The sequence below is a fragment of the Montipora capricornis genome, chromosome 2 (genome assembly GCF_036669925.1).
Source record: "Montipora capricornis isolate CH-2021 chromosome 2, ASM3666992v2, whole genome shotgun sequence".
Taxonomy (NCBI): Eukaryota; Metazoa; Cnidaria; class Anthozoa; order Scleractinia; family Acroporidae; genus Montipora; species Montipora capricornis.
The window spans coordinates 19,808,741-19,831,240 of NC_090884.1; the positions used below are offsets into that span (position 1 = coordinate 19,808,741).

At 38.3% G+C, this 22,500-nt stretch overlaps 1 protein-coding gene across 2 annotated transcripts; it reads left to right on the top strand.

The window, feature by feature from the left end:
• The first annotated feature begins 2,621 nt into the window (after positions 1–2,621).
• Positions 2,622–19,630, top strand: LOC138039032 (uncharacterized). Of its 2 annotated transcripts, none has more exons than XM_068885187.1 (7): positions 2,622–2,734; positions 8,231–8,381; positions 8,907–9,097; positions 12,010–12,089; positions 15,747–15,945; positions 16,915–17,135; positions 18,112–19,630. In XM_068885187.1, the coding sequence occupies exons 1-7, from the start codon at positions 2,625–2,627 to the stop codon at positions 18,567–18,569; spliced, it is 1,410 nt and encodes a 469-aa protein (XP_068741288.1). In that variant the 5' UTR covers positions 2,622–2,624; the 3' UTR covers positions 18,570–19,630. The 2 variants fall into 2 exon arrangements, with proteins under 2 accessions (XP_068741288.1, XP_068741289.1); XM_068885188.1 differs by lacking the exon at positions 2,622–2,734 and adding an exon at positions 3,565–3,738.
• The last annotated feature ends 2,870 nt before the right edge of the window (positions 19,631–22,500 follow it).

Sequence of the window (22,500 nt, forward strand, 5' to 3'; positions counted from 1 at the left end):
CATACCTAGTTTACTCGTTGGATTTCTTGCGCCGCCGTTACCGTGAAACATCACTTCAAATGACTCTCATTTGAAGAGTCCTTGTGTCGTCTTTGCATGAATTGGGAGATTCCTCATGTACTTTAAATTTGTATTGCTATTAAAATTTCAACAGTTGGGTTTTTCGATATGCTAAATTATGACGCCATGTGTGATAACATTGGCATCTTCCTTTTCATTGAATAACATTATAGTGCTACTATTGCAACTTTTAAAAAACTTTCCTGTTTTATTAAATCCTAGTGCAAATAAAGTATCACTGCTTTAACATATATAACAGAGGCATTCCTTTCCCACTGCATGACAGATAGGAAAGCAACAGTTCATAGATCAGAACACCTTAGAGTTGATAAATTTATCAGTTTTATTCCAATGTTCGTATTTATATTTGAACTCTAATAACTCCTCCACTACTTTTCCAGTATGCAAAAAGGAATGAAAAAGTAATGCCCCCCCCGATGTATTAAATGTTACATCCCCCCCCTTCGCTGCAGTCAGCATGTGTTCCCTAGCCATTGTTCAGTGAAAGACTTAATTTGTCACTGTGCTATGTGTGTTAAAAATGAATGCGAAGAGACATTTGCTCGTCAATCTGCCAAGTTCACAGGTCCACTCGTATTAGCAAAGGAGCAAGCCGTGAGATTGCCTTGAACAGTGACCACTACTGTTCACCTAAAGCCTTTTAGTTTGTTATTATTACATCATCATTCTGTTGGTTACATTAAATACCTTAACCTATAGGGTATATTTGTAACACATTTAAAAAACAAGTTAAAAAAGACGGGGTTAAAACCTTTCGCTACCACCTTGTCGTAGTTGAACAGAGAGGCATTCCTTTACGATAACAATCAAAAACGAATTGACCTCTTTTAGCTTGCACGTTTTCCCATTGCAGACCACGTGATGTTCTTGAGGGAATTCTCCATAAGCACGTGCATAAGACGACATTTGAAAGAAACTGTTCTCTAGAGTAACATCATATCAAGTGGTCTGAAGTGGGAAAAACAAAACGTGCAAGCTGAAGAGGCCAGTTTACAATGAGTTTATTCTTTCCTAGCAAAATGGTTATCCTCTGGTACTTTCATAGGCCTTTAACATCCTCGTAAAAAGTTCAAAGGAGGCGAAAACACCGGTTGGTGATTATTTTCACCTGTCCCTTTTGCATCTATAAAATGCAACAATATACAGCATGTCTCATGATCCGTTCCAGATTTCATGGTGTAGCCTGCCAATGATAACGCATTCTTTTTAGATAAAAATCAACTGAACACGAATTCAGTCATTGTTTCCTAACAAGATCAGAAAGCAACTGATTGCAACATGTTGCAACAGAACTCCCATTTTGTAAGCAATGTATCCACGACTTCTTCACAGTTCTCCTTTGATTGTAACCGTTGACAACCACTGTTGTTTCAAATTCCTAAGTGTGCGTAGACGATCCGGAAGTCCGTGATTTGCGGACGTCCTGCCTTGGAAGTGGCCAGAGTCCATGTTCTTGGTGCTGACCAAAAAAAAGGGGACTCTGGGGACGAGATTGAGATTTCCATTGAAAAAGTCACATCAAAGAACCATCAGTGCAACCTTTTTGTAGGGCTCTTGACTAAAAAGCTTCCTTAGCAACCATTGCCTTTCTGTAGTTAAGTGTCACCCCCTTAATGTTCCTTTGCCAATCTCGACCCCAGAGCTCTTCTCTTGACTGAGGGAGAGAAGAGCTCTGGGGAACCCTGAAACAAAGTGTGCTCTCGTTGGTTTTTCGTGAAGAACAACCAAAAGCGTCTCTAATTGGTGCATTCATGTTAGCACGAGGAGTGAACAGGCGCCGTAAGGTTCAAATAGCCAATTTTTGTTGGATGATTCACCCTTCAGGGTGAACTATTTACACAGTGAGGTAGAGTGGCCAATCAAAACAGATTTTGTAATTGAAAATCTAAACATATATGAGATGCAAAAACAAACTTGTGAACGCGTGAACCTGAAGTATAGCAAAAAATAATGCTGACAAACACAAAAGCAAAGGAAATGGATTATAAATATCATAGTTTTTACTATCTCAATGATTTTGGGTTAGATTAGAGCGACATATTGTTGAAAAATCCAAAATTATCTTTCTTAGAGTTAATGAGTAATGGGACAATCTTCGCACTGGTAAGTCGTACTAATAAAAGGTCGCACTAATAACCAGGAACCAGTTACCAGTAAAGCTAGTATCTGCCGATGTTCACATGCAAGAGGGGGGTATAGGATATTTTCGTGAGCCGTGATCGGACCCTTTTATTTCTCGTGAAACGTTAATTTCGTTTTTCTTGCATCGTGAATCGTGATTTTATTCATTAATGTGAAGCGTGATTGAAGAGTTTTTTGTTTTGTGAAATGTGAATTTGCTTCTTATGTCCGTGAAAAAGAATTATCTATTAGCATAAAAATGAAGAGCTATCTATTCCATTTCCGGACACAGCTGGTGGCCGCTGTACTGAATCCTTATCAACCCTGACTTCCGTCAAAGGTCAAAGAACCTGGGGATGAACCTTCCCCCAGGTCTCCCCTGTTTTCCACAGTCCCCAGGGTCTTGTGGGAACAGTTTCAATATGGCGGAGGTTTCGGAAGTCTTGGAAGTCACATGTCCAGTGACCATCCGAGAACACGATGGGGACGTATCACAAAAAGGGTCCTTAGGGCTGTTTTGTGGCCATAAGAGGTAAGTCCAAGACCTCAGTTATTAAACTGTTCTCACCTCTGCGAAATAGCTAAATCATTTTGTCCGTTACTCTTAAAAATGCGGCTTTTTAGCACGTGAAACGCGAAAAGCCCGATTTAGTTTATGTGAAACGTGATCTTTACCCCCCCCCCCCTCCCCCCCCCCCCCATACCCCCCTCATGTAACACAAGGATAGAATCGAAGATTCACGGAAAACGGAATTTGAAATGCGGTCAGTGTAAAACGCAGACTGCAGACCGTGGGGAAAATGCAGACTGAGGTTATAATTTAAGTGTTGGAAAAGTCCAAACTCATTAGACCTAAGGTTAGCATTTCTAAGGGGTTTGGGCTTTTCAACAGTTACATTATAACCTCAGTCTGCATTTTACCCTTGGTCTGCAGTCTGCAGTCTGCGTTGTGCACTGACCGATTTGAAATGTTATGCAGTTGAAGGTAAAGTGGGTATTTGTAGACTTTCTGCTTCGATGTATTGCGCAAATAAACAAGTATCTGTCCTTCTCTTTAATGGTTAATGTTCCTTGACAGTCTTCTCGCCGTTCATTGAGTTTGCGTCCACATTTCATCGTTATTTATCGAGAGTTTCAATAGACGAAGCGAAATAAATATGACAGACCGAGTGACCCACACTACAGCATTTTATCGTTTCTCCTTCCCTCATCATCACCATTTCTTTTTTGTTTGAAATAGTTTCTTGTTACACAGAGTTTCCGAGAGCCGAGGCTCTGGTGACGAGAATGGTTCGTTTGCATGAATATGCAAATATTATCGCTCACGAAATGCGCGAGATTCGCGCGCGTCTCGTCGTGTTTCTTATTAGGATGCAAACGAGATTTCAAGTACTGGAGACGCCAGAAGCAGGCAGTGTCGTTTGCTTAGTGTTATTTGGAGCTTTTTGGGTCGCTGAAAAGCATGAGAGTGATTTTTCTTTGTAAAGGAACTAGGGGTGATGTTGCCCCGATTTTGGCGATTGCTCTTGGCTTCAAGTAAGTTATTGAAGTGGGTCAGTTTGCGAGATAATTTATGTTAAATGTTATCGCCACACGTACAGACGCAGCTGATCATGAAGATCTTGTCGTTTCTGTTTTTTGTTTCCTCAAAGTGTCGGGATCAAATCGAGAATTCGAGAAGTTATTTCTTTATTTAAAAGATCAGAAGTTCTGGAAAACATTGTTTAGCGTACATTTTGATAAAAAGATTGCTGTTTAATATTGATTGTTCGCAAGAAAAACAGTGTAAAACGATAAGCTTTGAGTTTACTGTGCTGGTGGTGCGTGCAATCAGTTCATAAAGGATTGCCTTCTTTCGCGTTGACAGTAATTGTCAACAAAAGTTGAAAAGAGGTCATTCAAAGCTCTTATTACTGTAGTTTTGACCCCATTCCCGCTGAGATAAATGTTTTCATGTAAACAAACAAAAGATATCCAGTTCTGGTGAGCGCGCGCCTCGATTTTCATATTTTAATAGTGCGAAGTTTCAAGTCCACGTCACTTCCACTTTTACACCAGCATGGATTTAAAAATGTGTGAGTATCACTTGCTCAATCAGGTTCATTTATAGAGCACTAAAGATTGCAATGACCTGTTTTTTAAATTTCATCTTAAAAGTCAAAAATCTATTACTATCCCAGCTACATGTATTATGAGGGTTCCTTATAAAATGTTTACGCATGAGGATGAGGCTCTGTCCCTCGACCATCCCCGTTTCTGTCCTGTGGAGTGGAGACAGATGCATGATCTTCAAATCTGGGGGAGGTGTGGACCTTGAGAATTAATTACCTACATTTGAGAAAGTTATGTCTTTCTGGGGGATTTTTCCTCTGTACCTGGTCAGCGGTCAACTTAAAAAAAAAACAGCTGACTTAAAGCCCTGGCGAAACAAGAGTGAGAGTTGATGAGAGCTTAAACTCTTGACAGTTTGGAGAGTTGACCAAACAAGAGCGAGAGTTGACGACAGTTTGTCGAGTTTCTCACGCAAAAAAAAAGAAAAACTCTAGGGAAACCATTTCTGACGTAAATATGGTCATTAGCCAGACCACGAAAATGAAGTTTGTGCGCAAATAAGCTTCTGCGTGTATATTTCTAATGCGTTATGTTTTTTGGCAGTCACTTCCCTATTGTGGTAGCCTTTGGAGGAAACATCCCCAAGACAAGGTCTTGCCTCATGTCTTTGCTTTAGTGCAAAGATTTCCTTGCGACTCCACTTTTCTAAAAAAGCCTTGGCAGTGTCGACCTTGGTCCCCGAATCAGACAAAAAATTTTTTCCCTTTTTATCTGAGCCAGCTGGAAAAAAATAGTAACTGCTGACCGCAAAACTCTCGCTCAAACTCTCGTGCGCGGCCAAGCGAGACAAAAGGTTCAAATTCAATGAGAGCTCTAGAGAGTGGATGAGACTAGCCGAGAGTGGATGAGAGTTCTTGGCCAAACTAGAGCAAGAGTTTCAGCTCTCATCAACTCTTGCTCTCGTTTAGCCAGGGTTTAAATGAGCTCTAAACTTGAGCCCGCGATATGGTCAAGTGATACTGGTCACACTTGCGTACATGGAGGAGTGTACAGTTGTAAAGTGACCAAAACCAAATTTTCTCGTACAGATGGGTTACCATATTTTTGGTGCGCGGAGCTCTGCTAAAAACCAGGGAGTCAGTTAGTAGACGGCAATTTAAACCTAGTGTTGCTCTAATATGCACATTCGTATCCTTGCCTGCCTTTAGTTTATTGTATGAAGAGGCAGTATTGCAGACAGATCCACTCTTTATAAAAGAAATGTTAAGTTACACCAGAAACCCGTAAGGGTTGAAACGTATAACGCGCGTTCACAGCTTCCGAATATTTCTGTGCTAATTACCATATTTGGGAACCCCTCGCTCCAGTTAATTTCGCACGAGAACATTGGTAGTATTGCGTCACGGTGTTCTTGCAAACTGATTGGGTGAATGTTTCTCTCTTGTCGTTCCAAATATGGTATTTAGCAAATTGAATATTCAGAAGCTTGTTTCCCAGCACATAAGGGGCTGTTACACGTTTCAACCATTATGGGTTTCTGGTTACACTCTACAATGTTTCATGTAATATATCAAAAACGAGTGAAACTATTTCATGAGAAACTGATAAAAGGCCAAGTGCTTTTATTGTTTCAAGGTGTTTGTCACCTCTGATGGAAAACGAAGCAGGAGTTTTTTATGTAGCTTCTAAAATTGTTTGCACAGATTTAGTAATGAGAGGGTATTGTTTCAGGTCCCTAATTTCCCACGAGATTTTGTGATTACTATAATTAAAATATGCAAAATTTGTTGTTGTTTGTTGTAAGTCATGTGGGAGTGAAGATGGTTGAGTCTTTTGCTGTGAATACCATGAACCATTTAATCATTTGCCAGAAACTTAACCTGCAATCAGGCATACCTTTTTTAGACAGGCGCGAAAAGGTACGCCTGATTCAATTTCTTAGCGAGTCGTCTGCCGCCCACCAGTCAAGAGTGATGTTTTCTTGTGTCATGCTATAAATGTGAGCCATTCGATTCAGGAAAGACAATGAAAAAAAAGCACTCCAGCTGGAATGTCTGGGAAGTCAGACTTTATCTATACAATCAAAGCTTAGTAACATATTTCTGCAAATCCTGCTTGACAGTTTGTGCTGTTTCTCTGTTCAAACCATCCAGGCACAAAGAATTTCAAGACAAAATCACAGAAAAGCCTGAATCCCTCACGTTATCAGGTGCAATCAAACTTTATGTAAACTCAAATTTTAAGATGCCAATAAAAGATGCTAATATCTCTGAGGAAAATGGACTTTGAGAAATTCTAGTTTTCCAGCAGCAGCCACTCAACTATCATTTTGTAAGAAGTATATCACTAAACCATTGTTCAGAGCTTTTCTCTGTCAAGCTTGGCTGATTTCCCAATTGTGGCAGCACTTAGTTCTATTCAGCTCTCTTTGGATTCACGACTTGTTCCTTCTGAGTGTATTCCAAAGGACTTACCACAAGTACAAACGATTGCCAAATCCCGTAGGAAGTACAACTATAATGTCTTGTAGACAAACCATTCTTTGGATGCATTCTCTCTGCTCTTCCTTTAAAGATTTTTGAAAAAAAAATTTAAGTTAAAGCAACAGCTGCAGCTGTAAACAGAGCCTAAACGTCATTCCTGTTCAAATCCTTCTCGGTGTTTCTGTAACCAATCGGAGCAATCCTCCAATAAACAATTGGTTGGGTTTTCACGAGGACATCATGAAACTCGCCAATATCCTTCAAAAGAATCTTTTTCCAGTCCATCTAGTTGAAAATGAATTATTAATTGTTACCTTACATTTACCTTTCAAGATTGTGATCCTCAGCTCCCTCCCTGACACTACTCGTACCTTTTACTTTAAATTACCTTACATTGGTCCTTTTTCTATAATCTCACACCAAAAAGCTGCGCCAATTCGTTAAATGATATTGTAACAGCATATTTGGTATTAAGTTAGTTTTTTCATCCTTTAAAATCAGTAAGATGTTTGGTGTAAAAGATCCTGTCCCTTGTGGGCTCTGTGCGGGTGTGGTATACAAGTTTTTGTGTGCGGACGGTATTGCCTGCTATGTCGGCAAAATCACCCGGCATTTTTCTACGGGCGTACTTGAGCACAGGTTCAGTGATAGGGTCTCTCACATTTTTAAACATGCGACTTACAAAATTCTCAGCAATGCTGCACCTCACTCTCTAATGATTGTTTCAGTATCCTTTTTAGATCACCACCTTCCAGCTTAAGATAAAAAAAGCTATTCATATTCAAGTCGGAAAACCTATACTAAACCATCAACTTTATCATGTCAATTTAAAACTTTCTTTGTACATTGTAATATTTTACATTGTCATGTTTCCTTTTGTCCTTATAGTTTATTAGCATTTAATTTGCACACACTACATGTAGATACTCAACTATGTACTTTGTAATTCAAATTGAAGATGACAGAAGATTTCTTAAAATAATTTTTGTAACATGTCTGGTACTACATGTATCCAGACCTTTTGCCAATATGAGCCATTTCCTTTGCTTTTGTGTTAACTTCGTAAGCATTATCATTTGTGATAATTCAGGTTCACATGTTGGCAAGTTTATTTTGCATCTCAGATGTTTAGATTTTCAATTACAAACTCTTTTTTGATTGGCTACTCAACCTCATTATGTAAGTAGTTCACCCTCGTAAATAAGTAGTGTTTCGTTTCCAGACTGAGCAGCTCCAGGGATGATGAGAAATATGCCACATTCGAGCGTGATCCAGTAACCTGTTTTTTCCATTGTAGCAGTTACCACAGGCAACCCACTTAACGCTCACGGATCATCTGGTTCAAAATATTAATTATGTCATGTCACTTAACATGTAGAAAACACTTATTCCTTCTACAAAATTAATGTTTGCTCTTACTGCTCTTGGGGGCATCAATGGTTTCCAACACACTGGGATTTGATGTGTGATAAAAATGTAAATTTTTTTTCTAGACATGCAAACTCCAATGATTCCTGCACACTGGCTACCCATTCTTGCCATAGGCTCAAATTTGATGACATTCTTAAAAAGCACAACATTGACTTTGCCGCGGTGGATGAACTTGGAACAGATACTGGACCCCGTAACATTGAAAAATTGGAGGTGTGACAGCTTTTTATCTTTCTTATTCCTAATAACAATAATATTATGATAACTTTATTTATTAGTGTCAGTGGACTTAGCACAAGAACGCTAATGGAGGACGCCAATGAACTTAACTAAATTCAAATCAATTAATCAAATATTGCTTTTTGTGGAGAGTGGAAAACTGGAGTACCCGGAGAAAAATCTCTTGAAGCAGAGAAGAGAACCAACAAACTCAACCCACATATGGCTCTGATTCTGGGAATTGAACCCGGGCCACATTGGTGGCCACTGCGCCCTCCCTGTTCCCCTACTCATCTTTACAATTATTAATTTATTATGAGAACAATCAAATTGGGTGTTGACATTTTCAATTTAGCAGTTCTGAAAAGAGATGATTTTAGTCCATAATTTGCCCTCTTTGCTCAAAGCAAGGTGTGATCTTTGCCTAATAAGTGCCCAGCTCATAAAGAAATACCCATAAATCAGGATTAAGCACGAATGAACTCAACTAAGTTGTTTTATTGATTTCTTATTGATTAGCTTCAAGTGTGTGGTGGAAGAGGTTTTTCCAAGGGCCAGCAGCAGGAAAGAATAATGGAGATGCATGGTAGTTTGAGAGCTTGCAGAGGAGCTGATGCAATTGTTTTCAATTTGTTTGCTTGTGAAGGATGGTTCATTGCAAAGTACTTTGATGTACCATGTGTTGCTGCATCTCCATTTGCTGTTACAAGGTGAAAATAATGATACTCATGATTGTGCAATCGGTGTCAGCTGTTACATTTGCGGCTACCGCAGTAAACTATTGTATATTAGAATAATAATTGCAATTTCAGAAACCACCTTTAATCAACCCACCAATCAGATTTGATCTTATTACCAAACATTTAAGTTGCTTTGCAAAAAAAATTGCCTGTTAGAACACACTAAGCCTTAAAAGGAATTCAAAGAAAAGGAACAGTTATCATTGTCACCCCTTTAATATTAAAGTTTAATGCATATTTAGCATATAGTATGTGTGCAGAGATTGGCTATCAAAATTAGAAGGCCATATTCTACAGTACAAGTTTTTCATGTCTTTTCTGTTGCATAAAGATATAAAAGTTTTTGAATCTTGCAAGCAACTATGTTAAAAAGCCAGGAAGTTTTATCATTAATAATTTTTTCATATCCCAGATATTTTTATGGCGGTTGAACCTTCCACATGACTTTCACTAGTTTCCTTTCCTGCGCAGCTGATTACCACAGAGATACATGTATGATAAATATCTTTCTATTCTCATTTTCTTGGTCCTTACTGTAAATTACGGCCCCTTGTTTTTCCCCGTATATTTATGGCCTTCGCACTTGGGCGGTACATACATACTGTACATATACATACATAAAAATTATACTATTTGTTAAGGCAGGTCAGTTTGCGGCAACCTGAAGGCTGGTGTGGACCTGCCAACAACTTAATTAAAATCTATATTTACAAAACCTTAAAAATGAAAATAATAAATGAAAACTTCTAAAATTTAAAAACTAAGTACGGTATATTGTACCGTACATGCGAGAAGTAATTAATACGCCTTAAATTATAATTTAAGTATTAGTGTTGCGTGTTTCGAATAGGGCTGTGAATTGATCAGGTAAACTATTATGATAGACCTGGTACATTATAGAAGCGAGCCTACGCTTGTAAATGTAGACTAGTGGTTTCCATTTTACAAGTTCAAGAACGTCAGTGTCAGGAGTTTCGGTAGGGAGTTTGTGGATTAGTTTGGCTGCTTTCAGGTGCAAATGTTTTAAAGTATAAAATGCAGATGGTGAGCAAGATCCCCAAATAGTGATGCATTAAGTGATGCTTGGTACAATCCCTTTGAAATATATTTCTTCCAAGACACTTGAGGGAAGGACTTTAAACTTTTTCAGAAATTTTAGCTTTCCTCCAAATAAATCTAAGGGGAAAAACATGGGCTGTAATTTTAAGTACGGCCCCTGAACTGTTAAGAACTAGCAAGAGGTAATTTAGCGCAAGACAAATCTTGTCTTCTTCAAATTGGGGACAAATCAATTACACAGATCAGATAAATCAAATCAAAAGTTACCAGTAGGTTTCAGAGGAAGGAGAGAGTGGAATACAACCATGGTGAAAAACATCCCAGCTGAGCTGAGTGGAGAACCAACAAATCTATTTTATAGTAACCTACATGTAACTTAATCCTCACTCTACAATGGATTATTCTGGTTGTGGAGGGAATTCTCTCAAGACTGGTTGAAAGAATTAGTTCAGTTCATTAAATAAATTAATAAGTGGTTCAAATCTTACCATCCACTGTTGCAAAGTAACTACTGTGTAGCCTATCATCTTTCTTGTGGACACATGATACCAACATTGACAAATTATACAACAATGTAGTTGCATTATCACATTGAATAAAATGACATTGTCAAGCCTGCATACCAGCAGGACACCTTGTCTAAGAACCTGGATAAAGTGCCTACTAGCTCACTGTAAGTTCTTTTAACTCAATGGGCAGAGCATCCAGTAGTGTTAACTGTAACAGTAGTTTAACCTAAGTTTAAACTACAACATGCACAAGATGAAAAATCAAGTCGAAATCAAAGATCAAAGTGAGGAAAGACAAGCTTCCCCCTCCCCCTTTGAAAATCAGCGTTGTGTGGTGACCTGAGTGTGTGATGCTGAGGTTGTGTAGGTTATGTGTCAAACCACACAAACCAATGGATTGGAAAACACAAAGGATCGCCAGTCAGAAACCATCTCAGAGAGCAGCATGATAGGGAGGCGAATGACATTGCAAAAAGTTTTTCAAATTTTAAGGAAGTGTCAGAGCAAAATTAATTTGATTGTCTTACCAGTATATTCAAAATGTTATTTATTGATCCATTGACACCTCAAACACCCTAGGATGTCCCCAGTTAACGTCAGTAAGTCTGGCATCAGACACTGAATAAAAGTCTCTGTGGATGGCCGTAGCCGCCACAGTTAAATATAAAAGGACTAGTCGCCACAGCTTGAATTCGTTGTTACCAGATCAAAAGTTCTAAGTTTCATCGAGTCCGATGTCATCCTGTTCGCAAAAACGACACGTCAACTGCTTCTGGCAAGACTAACAATTACACATGGACCGGAACTTATACTATTTTTATGAATAAATTTGCAAGTAACAACTTACAATTAGCACGTTAAGACAATAGATTTTACATCCATTCATACGGCGCTACAGTCTCATTCCCAGGGGTCAATGTGTTTAAGAACTGAAACCAACTCGAAACATTAAACAGTGTGATACGATCCTCGCAAAAGGATTTGTTTGGATCAAAAAAGCTTATTGTTGTTTATTGTTTCATTGTTTTCTGTTCCCTTTCAGTTTGTTAACTTCACAAGTATTTACCACTTATGTTACATATTGTATTGCATTTTAGCGTTTGTGACAATTTTAAATATTAATCTTTTAAAACTATTTTGAACAGTTAGAAAGATATTTACATGTATGCTTACAATGTATGTTTTATACTTGTATGTTTTTACTCGCACTTTAAAATGACCTCAGCGAGGTCAAAACGTCTTGACTTCTTATTGTAATAAAAATGATTGTTATTGATTATTTGTACCTAATCTGGTTTTCATTGATTTTGTTAGAACACCCCCTGTGACATTTGAGAGCAAATTTGTCGATGCTTATCCTGATTTGTACGAGAGACTACGCGAGTCACCCCGAGGTATTTTTGAAATGTCTTTTTTCTTCTATCAGAAAACTAACAAGAAAGTCTATTATATATTTTGTCAAATGTTATGTAAGATTATTTCATTGTTTGAAGTGATCAAATACAGTCATGTAAATGTCCATTCAGGCATAAAATCACTGACAAACTGTGAAAAGCATGAAAACTAAAGGGCTCTGTCAGATTTCGGGCTGTTTCAATATTATTGTGCGCAAAATCAGCTAAAATTTTGCACGTGGCCTAGAATTACATGTAACCTTAAAAGGTTTGCCTTGGACTTTTCCCCTCTGGTTTAAATAATTAACCCATTGACTCCCAAGACCACCCCACATTGACGCGTAAAATCGTTTGGTGTTTGAAAGAGTAAAGTCTACTAAGTCTTTTCTTAGGAGTCAATGGGTTAAGCTTCATTTTTGAAAACATTGCCAAAATCTGTCAACTTCGTCTGTCAAATGAGAAACAAAAACATAGACCTTTTTCCTCAGACTTCAGAACAAATAGGCCAGTGGCTGACAGTCAACAAAGTGCAAAATGTTTTTGGAGAAAATTCCATGGGTGCCTGTGTGCCTTAACCCTTTCACTCCTGTGGGGTTCCCCATTGACGAGTAAAATCGTCTGGCATTAGACAGAGTAAAATCATTGGCCCTTACAGGAGTGAAAGGGTTTAAAAAAACTAACCCTTGCACATGTACAGTATAATGGCCCCTTTTGTGCTTAACCTAGCAGAAACAAACCGGTCTATATTTTTTAATAAAACCCACCATACTTATTATTTTACTATGTGTAACTCCGGATGACTTCACTTGTCAATGGGGCACCCCCAGGAGTCAATGGGTTAAGTAGCTGGTAGTAAGAAAAGCCCAAACTACACACAAGGCACTTACAAGGATGTGTAGCAAGGTTCTCAACTTGTATTCATTTGAGAAAGGTGTTCCATGGCTTTTATGAAATTACTATCTTAACCCATTGACTCCTGGGGGTTCCCCATTGATGAGTAAAATCGTCTGGTGTTAGACAAAGTATAATACTAATTATGGCCGGTTTAGGCTGGTCAAGGGGTGAAAGGGTTAATCCCTGAGCAATAGAGCGGTTTTCAAATGAGTGCCGTAAAACCAAAACCAAAGTAATTGCTTTGGCCAATCAAAAAGGACGAAGACAATCCAGTAAACCATTTAAAACTCAAAGTAATTACACGAAGCCGACACAAAGCGCAGGAAAATGTGCACGCACAAGCCACGATTGGTTTTGTTTTCACTTCTGATTGGGTGAAAAACTGGCGCAAGAACTTTGAACCAATCACTGAATGAAGTAATGCAAAACCACAGTAATTCGCTAATTACTTTCGACACTTAATTGAAAACCGCTCTATATAATAATTATTATAACATAACAGTTTTGCAGTGAATAATTAAGGGCCATACCACCTAAGAAGAGGAAATTTTTCCCTGGGGTATGACAATGCAGAAAAGTAGATCTTAGTTATTGGAATATGAAATGAAAATAGGGGGTAACCATCCATTTTTCGTACATATTTTTGGTACTTTCTAGGAAAGTAAATTTTTGACTTTGCAGAAACGAAACAAAAAAAAAACGAACAAAAACAAAAACCCGGTGTCTTGGCATCATTTTGACACAGAAGTATCCCTTGTTTCGCGAGTAAACATGCCAGGTAACTTGATCACGGCGCCCGCTGAATTCGATGTCACTTTCGATTTTGCGACTAACTCGTGCAGCCAAATTTACAATAGAAAAATTGAATATAGCAAAAATCTCCCAAAATATTTTTCGCTGATGGTAACCTTTTATGTTTCTCTGTTCAAAATTTAAGTTGTTTTCATGTTGTACATTGTACATTTTGTTTCTGATGGCAAGATATTTTTTCTCAACCAATATTTCCTGAAAACTTCCTTCTGCTCTTCCTAAAACCTGTGTATCAATATTTATTTATTTTTGCACCAATATTATTTTGTTTTTTGAGGTGTGAACGGGTTAAACTCAGTCATTAACCTATCGACCCCTGACCCCTGATCATGAGAGTGACACTAATTAATAGATTTTACTCTGTCTAATGCCAAACAATTAAAATCTTCAATGGGGGCGTCCTAGGGCGTTTGAGGTGTGAATGGGTTAAGCAGAAGATAGAAGAAAGCAGGACAGTGGTATCACAAATTTGCATCCTATAGATGCATGACGAAGATGCACTGTAAGAGACATGGTGCCTTAGGCACATGCGAATGATTGCTGTTATGGCATACAGAAATCTGTAATAATTAATTTTGTGCAATAAAAAAGCCTCTAATGCTGGGCTTCTGATAGAATGCGGAAAAAAATTAAAGATTATGCGGAAATTTTTGGCCTTATTATGCGTAAACATGTGTTGATTATGCGGAAATTTAAACATTTTTAAGAAGTAATAATAAGGCCTGTTTAATGTATTTACGTGCTTATGGTTCAGGACTCGAAATTGCGACCAATACAGTCGCATTTACGACTGAATTTGTTCCCTTTGTGATTCAGATATCTGGACGAGTCGCCATTTTGCGACCAGCTTTCACTATTAAAATAAAAGGGTTAATGATCGGCATTTTGCCGAACTTTTTCTAAAATAAATAAAGCAATAAAAATATATATTTTGTTTCTCGTCATGATCAATTTCGTTTCAATTTGGAGATATGGAGCAAAATTGTGATGTGGTTGAACCTCGATCCATTCCCTTGATTATTCACCATTTTCAGTGGTTTTACACATACATAATTATTGCGGGCTCTTTGTTTTGTACAACTTCGCGATGATTGTCCCTATACTTACAAATGATGCAATTTAATTTGCTACTATAACTTGCGGCTAAATTTTCAAGGGTACGTTATGAAAACGGTTTAACTAGAGTCCTGAGCTCATTCCCGAAAAATGTGTGGAATTCATCTTGCGAACAAAATGGCGTGTTTTGTTCAATGTTCAGGAAAATAAGCGTTTCAAAGTAGTCAATCTCTTTGGCTTTTGTGTTTACAGTGAGGATGGTAAGCAGCTGCTTTATCACTAATATCAGGCATTTCTTCAGTTTTATGCGGAAAATATCATAATTATGCGTAGGATGGGGATTTTAGGGAATTATGCGGATCCGCATCGACGCATCCTGTCAGATGCCATGCTGAGTAATGGCAATGTGGTCAGTAACGTGTTATAACATGTGATACTGTATCTGTTGTTGTGTTAATAACCATCGCTTTTTGTTCAACAGGAAATATCTTTTAAGGTTCCATCTCTTTGTTGCTGTTTGTTGATTGCCATCTTGGATAATCAGCTGTGCTTGAATGAATTCGAACAAAAGCAGAACGTGAAATGACCCCTTTCATGATAGTTCCTCCATGTTTAAAACTGAAAACAGTGTGGAATATCATTTTATTATGGCCCCAAACACGCAGTTTTGTAACTGAGGTTTTCAAATTTTGCCAGCATTCATGGGGCTCTGCCAGGGTAAATTCCAACAAGCGACATGGCCTAAAAAGTAGCACCAGCATGTTATTAGTGAAACTGCAGTAAACGACATCCCTTCTTTAAATTTCCTTTAATTTCTGACAGCAAACATTGACAAAGCACCAACACAAGACCTATTAAAATTCAGACAAGCGACATCCATGATTATCTTTTGTGTAGGTCGTGTGAGTTATGGCGACATTGACCATTGGATGTGGAGACTTTTCTTGGATGATTTTGGTGAGTTTTGTGACAGTATTGGTCTTCCAGTGTGTCCTTATGCTGAGTTGAGACCTGATGATCCTCTTCCTCCATCCACCACTTTGCTGTATGGGATCAGTCCTAAAGTGATTGAAAAACCACAGTACTGGCCAAGCAGGTTAGTAAAAGACATGCCAGCTCACAGTAATAAAGACATAAGATCTAACAGGCCTGACAATATCATCAAAGATCAAGAGGGAAAACTTGTATGTTGATTGATATACCGTAGTTGCATGTATCCCTACTGAAAGAAACACTCTAGCTCTGTCAAAATGATGGGGTCCTCAAAACCAAAACTGTGCCCATATGTATATTTTTATATCATCAGAGCTCTGCAGGTATCATTAAGAAGGGCTTTGAAAATTATTTCCAAAGAAATCCAAATATCAACATCGAGGAGCTACAGAAGTTTGGTGTATATGAAAATGCATGGCTGTTGATCTGCTCGCCACTGACAAATCACAATATTTTGCTGAAACTCGTCCAATAATTGTTAATTATTATTATTATTATTATTATTATTATTATTATTATTATTATTATTATTATTATCAATTTGTGTACATTTTGCCTTCTGGGGCCAGAACCAAACCATGGTTAAAAGGCACTAGAGCAGTGTTTGTTTGAAATGGAAAATACTTCAAAGTCTTACCCACAATTTTAGGACTTGAACATAATGAACATAGTTTCTACCAACTTTGACATATGATTGATCTTTTTCTGCTATTTCACCAACACAGTTTTTCCATGATTGTTGCAAATCGGATGTCAAAATACACGTACGATTCGTGCTCCGATAATGTTGGGCCGACAAATTGTTTTCTGTAAACTGACCTTTAGGGTTGTTGACCTTTTGGCTGCTTAAATTAATGGATGATCAATCAATGTTTGGGTTTTCATGTGCTTCTTTATTTACCTGTCAGAGGACAGAGGGAATGACTTGTGATTAAGCTGGTGTACTTTTAACACTTTTCATGGGATCATTCATTGAATGAACAGTCTTATGTGCAGATCACCAAGTTATTGCCTTGAACAAAGTAACAGTGTATGTATCAATCTAATGCTGTTGACCATTATTTCTCAACAGTGTTATTCTGTGCAGTTATTGGTTTCTGGATGAATCATCAGAGATAATTGATGACATCAGTGTGTATCATCCCTCGTCAGGGTCCAGCGCTTTAGTAGACTTCCTGTCAGGGGTTGAAAAATATGATGACCGTCCAGTTTACATTGGCTTTGGTTCGATGGAAGAGCTGGGATTCTTTTCCAGCATTGACTGTGTTGAACTGCTTTGTATTCTAAATGAAGGTATGGTCATTGTTTTGTGCAAAAAATTAATTTTCCAAAAACAATGTTGTCTCTACCCATTTTTTTGAGAGCTGTTAATATTGTTTTTTATAAAGTTTTGACTCCTAGTACTATGTTTAGTGCTTATAAGTGTAGGCATCTTGTGGCTCTTATTAAACCAAAGAATAGGATAGCTAAAACCATTAATTTTTGGGACCCTATTAAAAATATTAAAGAGGTGTTGGGCTGGTAACCAGAGTCCTCTGTCTATACATTTAAATACTAAATTTGCCACAGTGACTGTTTTTTAATCAGTTTTGTGTGCCCAAGGGGAGTTTCATAGTCACTGTGACACCATTTGACCAACAGTTCAAGTCTTTTACATGTACCTTCAAACTGGCACTGTCTATTGAGATATGTTAAATGCATTTTTAGTGCAAGACAGTTTCATATACTGTATACGTTTGTAAAATAATAAGTCTAAACAAAATAAACATACATTTCAATGGAACCGTCTAAAAACCCATGCAGTGTTTTTTATCCTGTCTCTCTCTACTGCAGCCCTCCTCCTTGAGTGTGAAAGCTATTGATTACGTTGATTAGACAAGAATTAGCATTGGAGGGGGAAGTGAGAAAAGGGTGTGTTTACTGTGACAAGTTTGTTTCTAAGATTTTTAGTTGATGCAACTGCTTTGGTATACCAGTAATTGATGAAAGGGCTTCATTTTACAATGTAGACGCGGGTTAATGAGTGCATTACATGGCCTCAGAAATGTGTGCATTATATGGACTCAAAATGGAAAAGCAGTAGTTTGCATGCACTCAGTTTACAGTGTAATGATTATTGGAAGAACAAAGGTTTTGTCAGATGAGCGAGCGATCAAACCCCAAGGGTATTGGGGCAAAACCGCCAGCTGCACAGGCCAGTAGAAAGAAAACATGAAGAACACATGAACCATACCTTCCTGCCAGTATTTGTCGTTATTTTTCCTTGCAGGTCTTGTTCAGTGTGGAAAGAAGGCACTTCTACAGCTCAACCCAAAGTCTAACATTCTTAAGTCGTGGGAAATGTTATGCAAAAATTTCCAAAACTGCAACATCCATTGCATCATGCAGTATGTGCCACATTCCCAGCTCTTTCCTCTGTGTCAAACTGTGGTCCATCATGGTGGTAGTGGAACTGTTGGCATGGCATTGAAGTGTGGCATTCCACAGGTTGTTTGTCCATTTATGTTTGATCAATCCTACTGGGGAGATAAAGTTTCTTGGATGGGTGTGGGTGAATCTGTTGGACACCCAAGGTCACTCAAACCAGAGTCATTTGCTTCGGCACTTGTCAATGTTGCACGTGATGACATTCGTACTATGGCTGCCTCGTATGGGAAAATGTTACGGAAAGAAAAAGGTGTGGAGTATGCAGTGCAGCAACTTGTTACAGAGTTTAGCACACTATGACAGGTTTTGGTGAAGTTCACGGTTACTGGTACTTTTCCAAGTAAAGAAATGACATTTGATGTAATGTATCGTACAGTAATACAGTAATACCCATAAATTATTTGATTCAAATATACATGTAGTATGTCATCTAACAATTTTAGTGGAATTTTTCCACTTAATGCACATGTCGACGGAAACTCACTGTGTTGAGCATCCCCAGTGGTTACTTAGCAACCGAATCCTCTTTTGATACTTCTTGTTGTGTGGGCTAACAACAGCAGAATTACTGTAAAGGAATGCACGGGGCACAGCGAACATATCATGGGACATGCGGTTTGAAGTTGTGGACAGCGGTTGAAACAAAGAGAGGTCTCTTTTCCTGTACAACACAAACGGAAAAGAGACCTTTGCTAGCAGGGAAGCTCTGGGAGCCATTTGCAATGTAAACTTACCATTAATGGGGACAGATTTTGAGTGGACTTGCATTTTGTTAACCCATTCGTCCCTGAAGCGGCCATCATTGATAAATAAAATCATCTGGCATTAGATAGAGTAAAAACATCTCACTCTCTGAGGACTGAAAGGGTTAACGAAACTGCAAGCTCATTGTGCAACTAATATTATAAACAAAACGGAATCAAGTTCATTTTTGTCTAGAAATTTAGAGTGCACTCAAGTAGATTTGGTTGGATGATTTTTGTTGTGTCCAGTATGTTGAGGTGATGTTTAAACTTCAGTAGCATGATTAGATAAGAAATACACAATTCATTTCTTGAAAAGAAATTTTCAAATCCCATTTTATAACATTATCTTAATCTATTAGATTTAAGTTATTATGTAAGTGTCATCAAAGACTATGTCTTTGTTTCTTGTCTACCAATACAAGCATAGCTCTGTTAAGTTATTGAAATTATTGTGATTTTAATTTATTCAGTGTACACATTTACGATGAGATCAATATTTATTCTATCAGATTATTGTTTTAGGACTTTTTTAAATGCTTTAAAAAATGGCATTCAGCAAATCAGGGAGCTCATTGTAGCCCTTTTTATCTAAAAATAAATCAGTCATTCTTCTGTGCATGATGTCCATAGATGCTGGTCTGTAATTTTAGGGCCTGGTCTCGGGGTTTGTGCTTTGAAAAACGCATGTCCACTCTGCCGTCACACGAGTCACGCATGCGACTCTCTCACTAATTGAACTCTGAAGACACTGATGTTAGGAGCTGGTAATTCGTAGTTTTAAATGTTCCAGTGATGAATGATCAACGAACGATATGATTTTTCAAATCACTCATATCCCGGGGGGGGTACTTTAGGAATTTCTGGGTGGGGATGTGCCGCTGGGACCCTGGAACCCTTAGCCTATACCAGAGCTAGTTCAGCTGAATTTTGCTACCCTATACTAGAGTAAATTCCCACCGATTTCCGTCTAAATACCGATACTTGAGAGTTAATAATATCCAGAAGTTTCTCATGATAGCCATTTATTGACACTGTTGAGGCTGAGTTGCGCAAATTTAAACTTTGCCGACTCGACTTTTTAATATTTTTGAGCGGGAATTTCTGGTTTCCTTAGTCTTGATAAAATCTTCAAGCGACTGGTCAGTTTCGTGAAAAATGATACCCTATTCTAGACCCAAACGCTCTGATTTATATACCCTATGCTAGAGTAAACTGCTTGAAAACCATACCCTTCACAGCGGCACATACCTATATAGCCCATATATGGCAGTACCCCCCCCGGGACTCATATATTAAACTGCGGATATCATGAAATCAAGTGAGCTATGATCCTTGCTATTATCGAATTATGGACACAAACCTAGTACAGTTTGCTCCACGAGTAGAACAGCCGCGTGCACGAATTAACAAGATGGAAAGAAATTACTGACCGAGATAGAGCTTTTTTTTCCTGAAGAATCCCAGCAGACCGGAAACCTAAATATTTGAATCTGATTGGCTAATTGCGCGCCCCTGAACCTTCCAGCTTTTTACGATACCGACTAGGGTCCGAAGTTTTCCTGCGCCAATCGCGGCAAGTTGAAATTTCTCCGCATGTTTTCAAACAAACCAATACTTACCCATTTAAAAAACTTCCCGAAATGACAGATATTCAAGAAATATAATTTCCGTATGAAATGGATTCAGATGAGAGTAAAAATAATAAAAATAAATGTACCAGATGATAGGAAGCTCTTCATTGCTTGGCCTATTACGCAAGGATTTTGATAAAAGAGTTAATCAGTTTGCAGCGAGATTATCTTATACCCAAATTAACCATGCGATTCTACAAACTTAAGACCGTCGGTTTCCTACATGGGCCAGGAGGCTATTGTAAAAAAAAAAAAAAAACACGAGATGGGAAAAGGCTCTATATTCCTTGTCCAGAGTACAAGGGTTAGGTTTAGGGTGAGGGTTAATAAAAAACTTAATAGAGCAACATGGTTATCGTATACCCATATATTAACAATGGTATTCTACAAACTAAAGACTCAGTTTCCTACACGGACAAGGAGGCTAATATAAAAAAAAACACGAGATGGGAAAAGGCTCTTTATTCTTTGTCCAAAGTACACGCTGATTTAATAAAAAACGTTAATGGAGCAACATGGTTATCGTATATCCATATTATGGGAATATGTTAACCATATGCATGGAATTCTACAAACTTAAGACGAGATAGAAAATTGTTGATTAGCCTGCGTAGCAGCCGTTTCCTTTCCTTTTCCAGACGGAGATAGGACAAGCGAGCGAGCGCCTGGCGTGAGCAAAAAAAATATAGAGAAGTGGGGACGGGGTGAGTGAGAAGGGGGAGTGTCGCCTCACCCCCTCCCCCTACTCCTTATTTTTTGCAATCTCTCGCAGTTTTCGTCTCGTCCCCTTCGCGAGCGGTTGGAAAAGGAAAGGAAAACGGCTGCTACGCAGGCTAATTGTTGATCATTGTTCTTTTTTATAGCCCGCCTTCAGATATCTACATTTTGTTCATTTAGTCCTTTCAAGGGAACACATGAGCCTCACAAACTGACCTGCTCCCAACTGTAAGGCTTCCTAGCTTAGTTGGTAGAGCATTGCACTTGCATCGCTGAGGTTATGGGTTCAAACGCCGTTGAAGTCCTGAATTTTTCAGGCTTCTCTATGCAATTTCTAAAATTGCGTTCATAAGTGCGAGGCAAGAAAAGATCTGGCTTCAGTTGATCAAAAGGTGGACGCTATCCACCGGAATCCACCGGATAAATCACCATCCATTGGATAGTGCAATTGGTTTCACTATTACTTATCCACTGGATAGTGATTTATCTGGCCGATAGCACTATCCAACGTTTGAACAACTGAGGCCTGGTCTACAGTTATGCCGACAATTTCAAACTAAGACGCACTTATTATAATAATTATTGCTTCAGTGTTTTTATTTTTTCATAACAGTTAGACACCCCTTGTTTCAGTTGATTGCCTTTTTCTCTGTATTCCACTTTGTTTTGCCCTGGAATCACAAAATCAACATTCCTTTCCTGATTAGTAGGATTGGCCAAGTTTTCCTTGGAAGGCTGGGCCAAATGCAAGCTGTGAAAGCACAACCAACAAACTTCAAATTTCTCTGCACTCCATTACTTTGTACAATTTCTCGCCTTGCACTTGGTGATGAACTGATGAATTACTTATTAGTGCCAAGCCTTGAAGCGTTGAGGCGCTATTGGGGAGCAGCAGAACAGAACGTTTCCCTGCGTGCCAGAGGAATTTTTCCCAAGGTCTGAGACAATACTACTGCAAGTTAATAATATTATCACAAAAATTTGGTGATTGCACTGTTTCTTGAAAATTCGTTTTTGCAAAATGATCATTTTAGCTCTAAGATGTCAGAATGTGAGTGATCTCTACATTGACTGTTATATGTTGCAAAATCCGAGTTACATATGGGATTTGAAACCACAACTCTCCATGATCTAGTT

Bases quoted from the DNA above. Each gene is read 5' to 3' on its own strand.
- LOC138039032 (XM_068885187.1), top strand. From the start codon at position 2,625: ATGGCGGAGGTTTCGGAAGTCTTGGAAGTCACATGTCCAGTGACCATC. The intron at 2,735-8,230 runs GTAAGTCCAAGA...TTTTTTTTCTAG, and splicing joins CTGTTTTGTGGCCATAAGAG to ACATGCAAACTCCAATGATT. The intron at 12,090-15,746 runs GTATTTTTGAAA...TCTTTTGTGTAG, and splicing joins ACTACGCGAGTCACCCCGAG to GTCGTGTGAGTTATGGCGAC.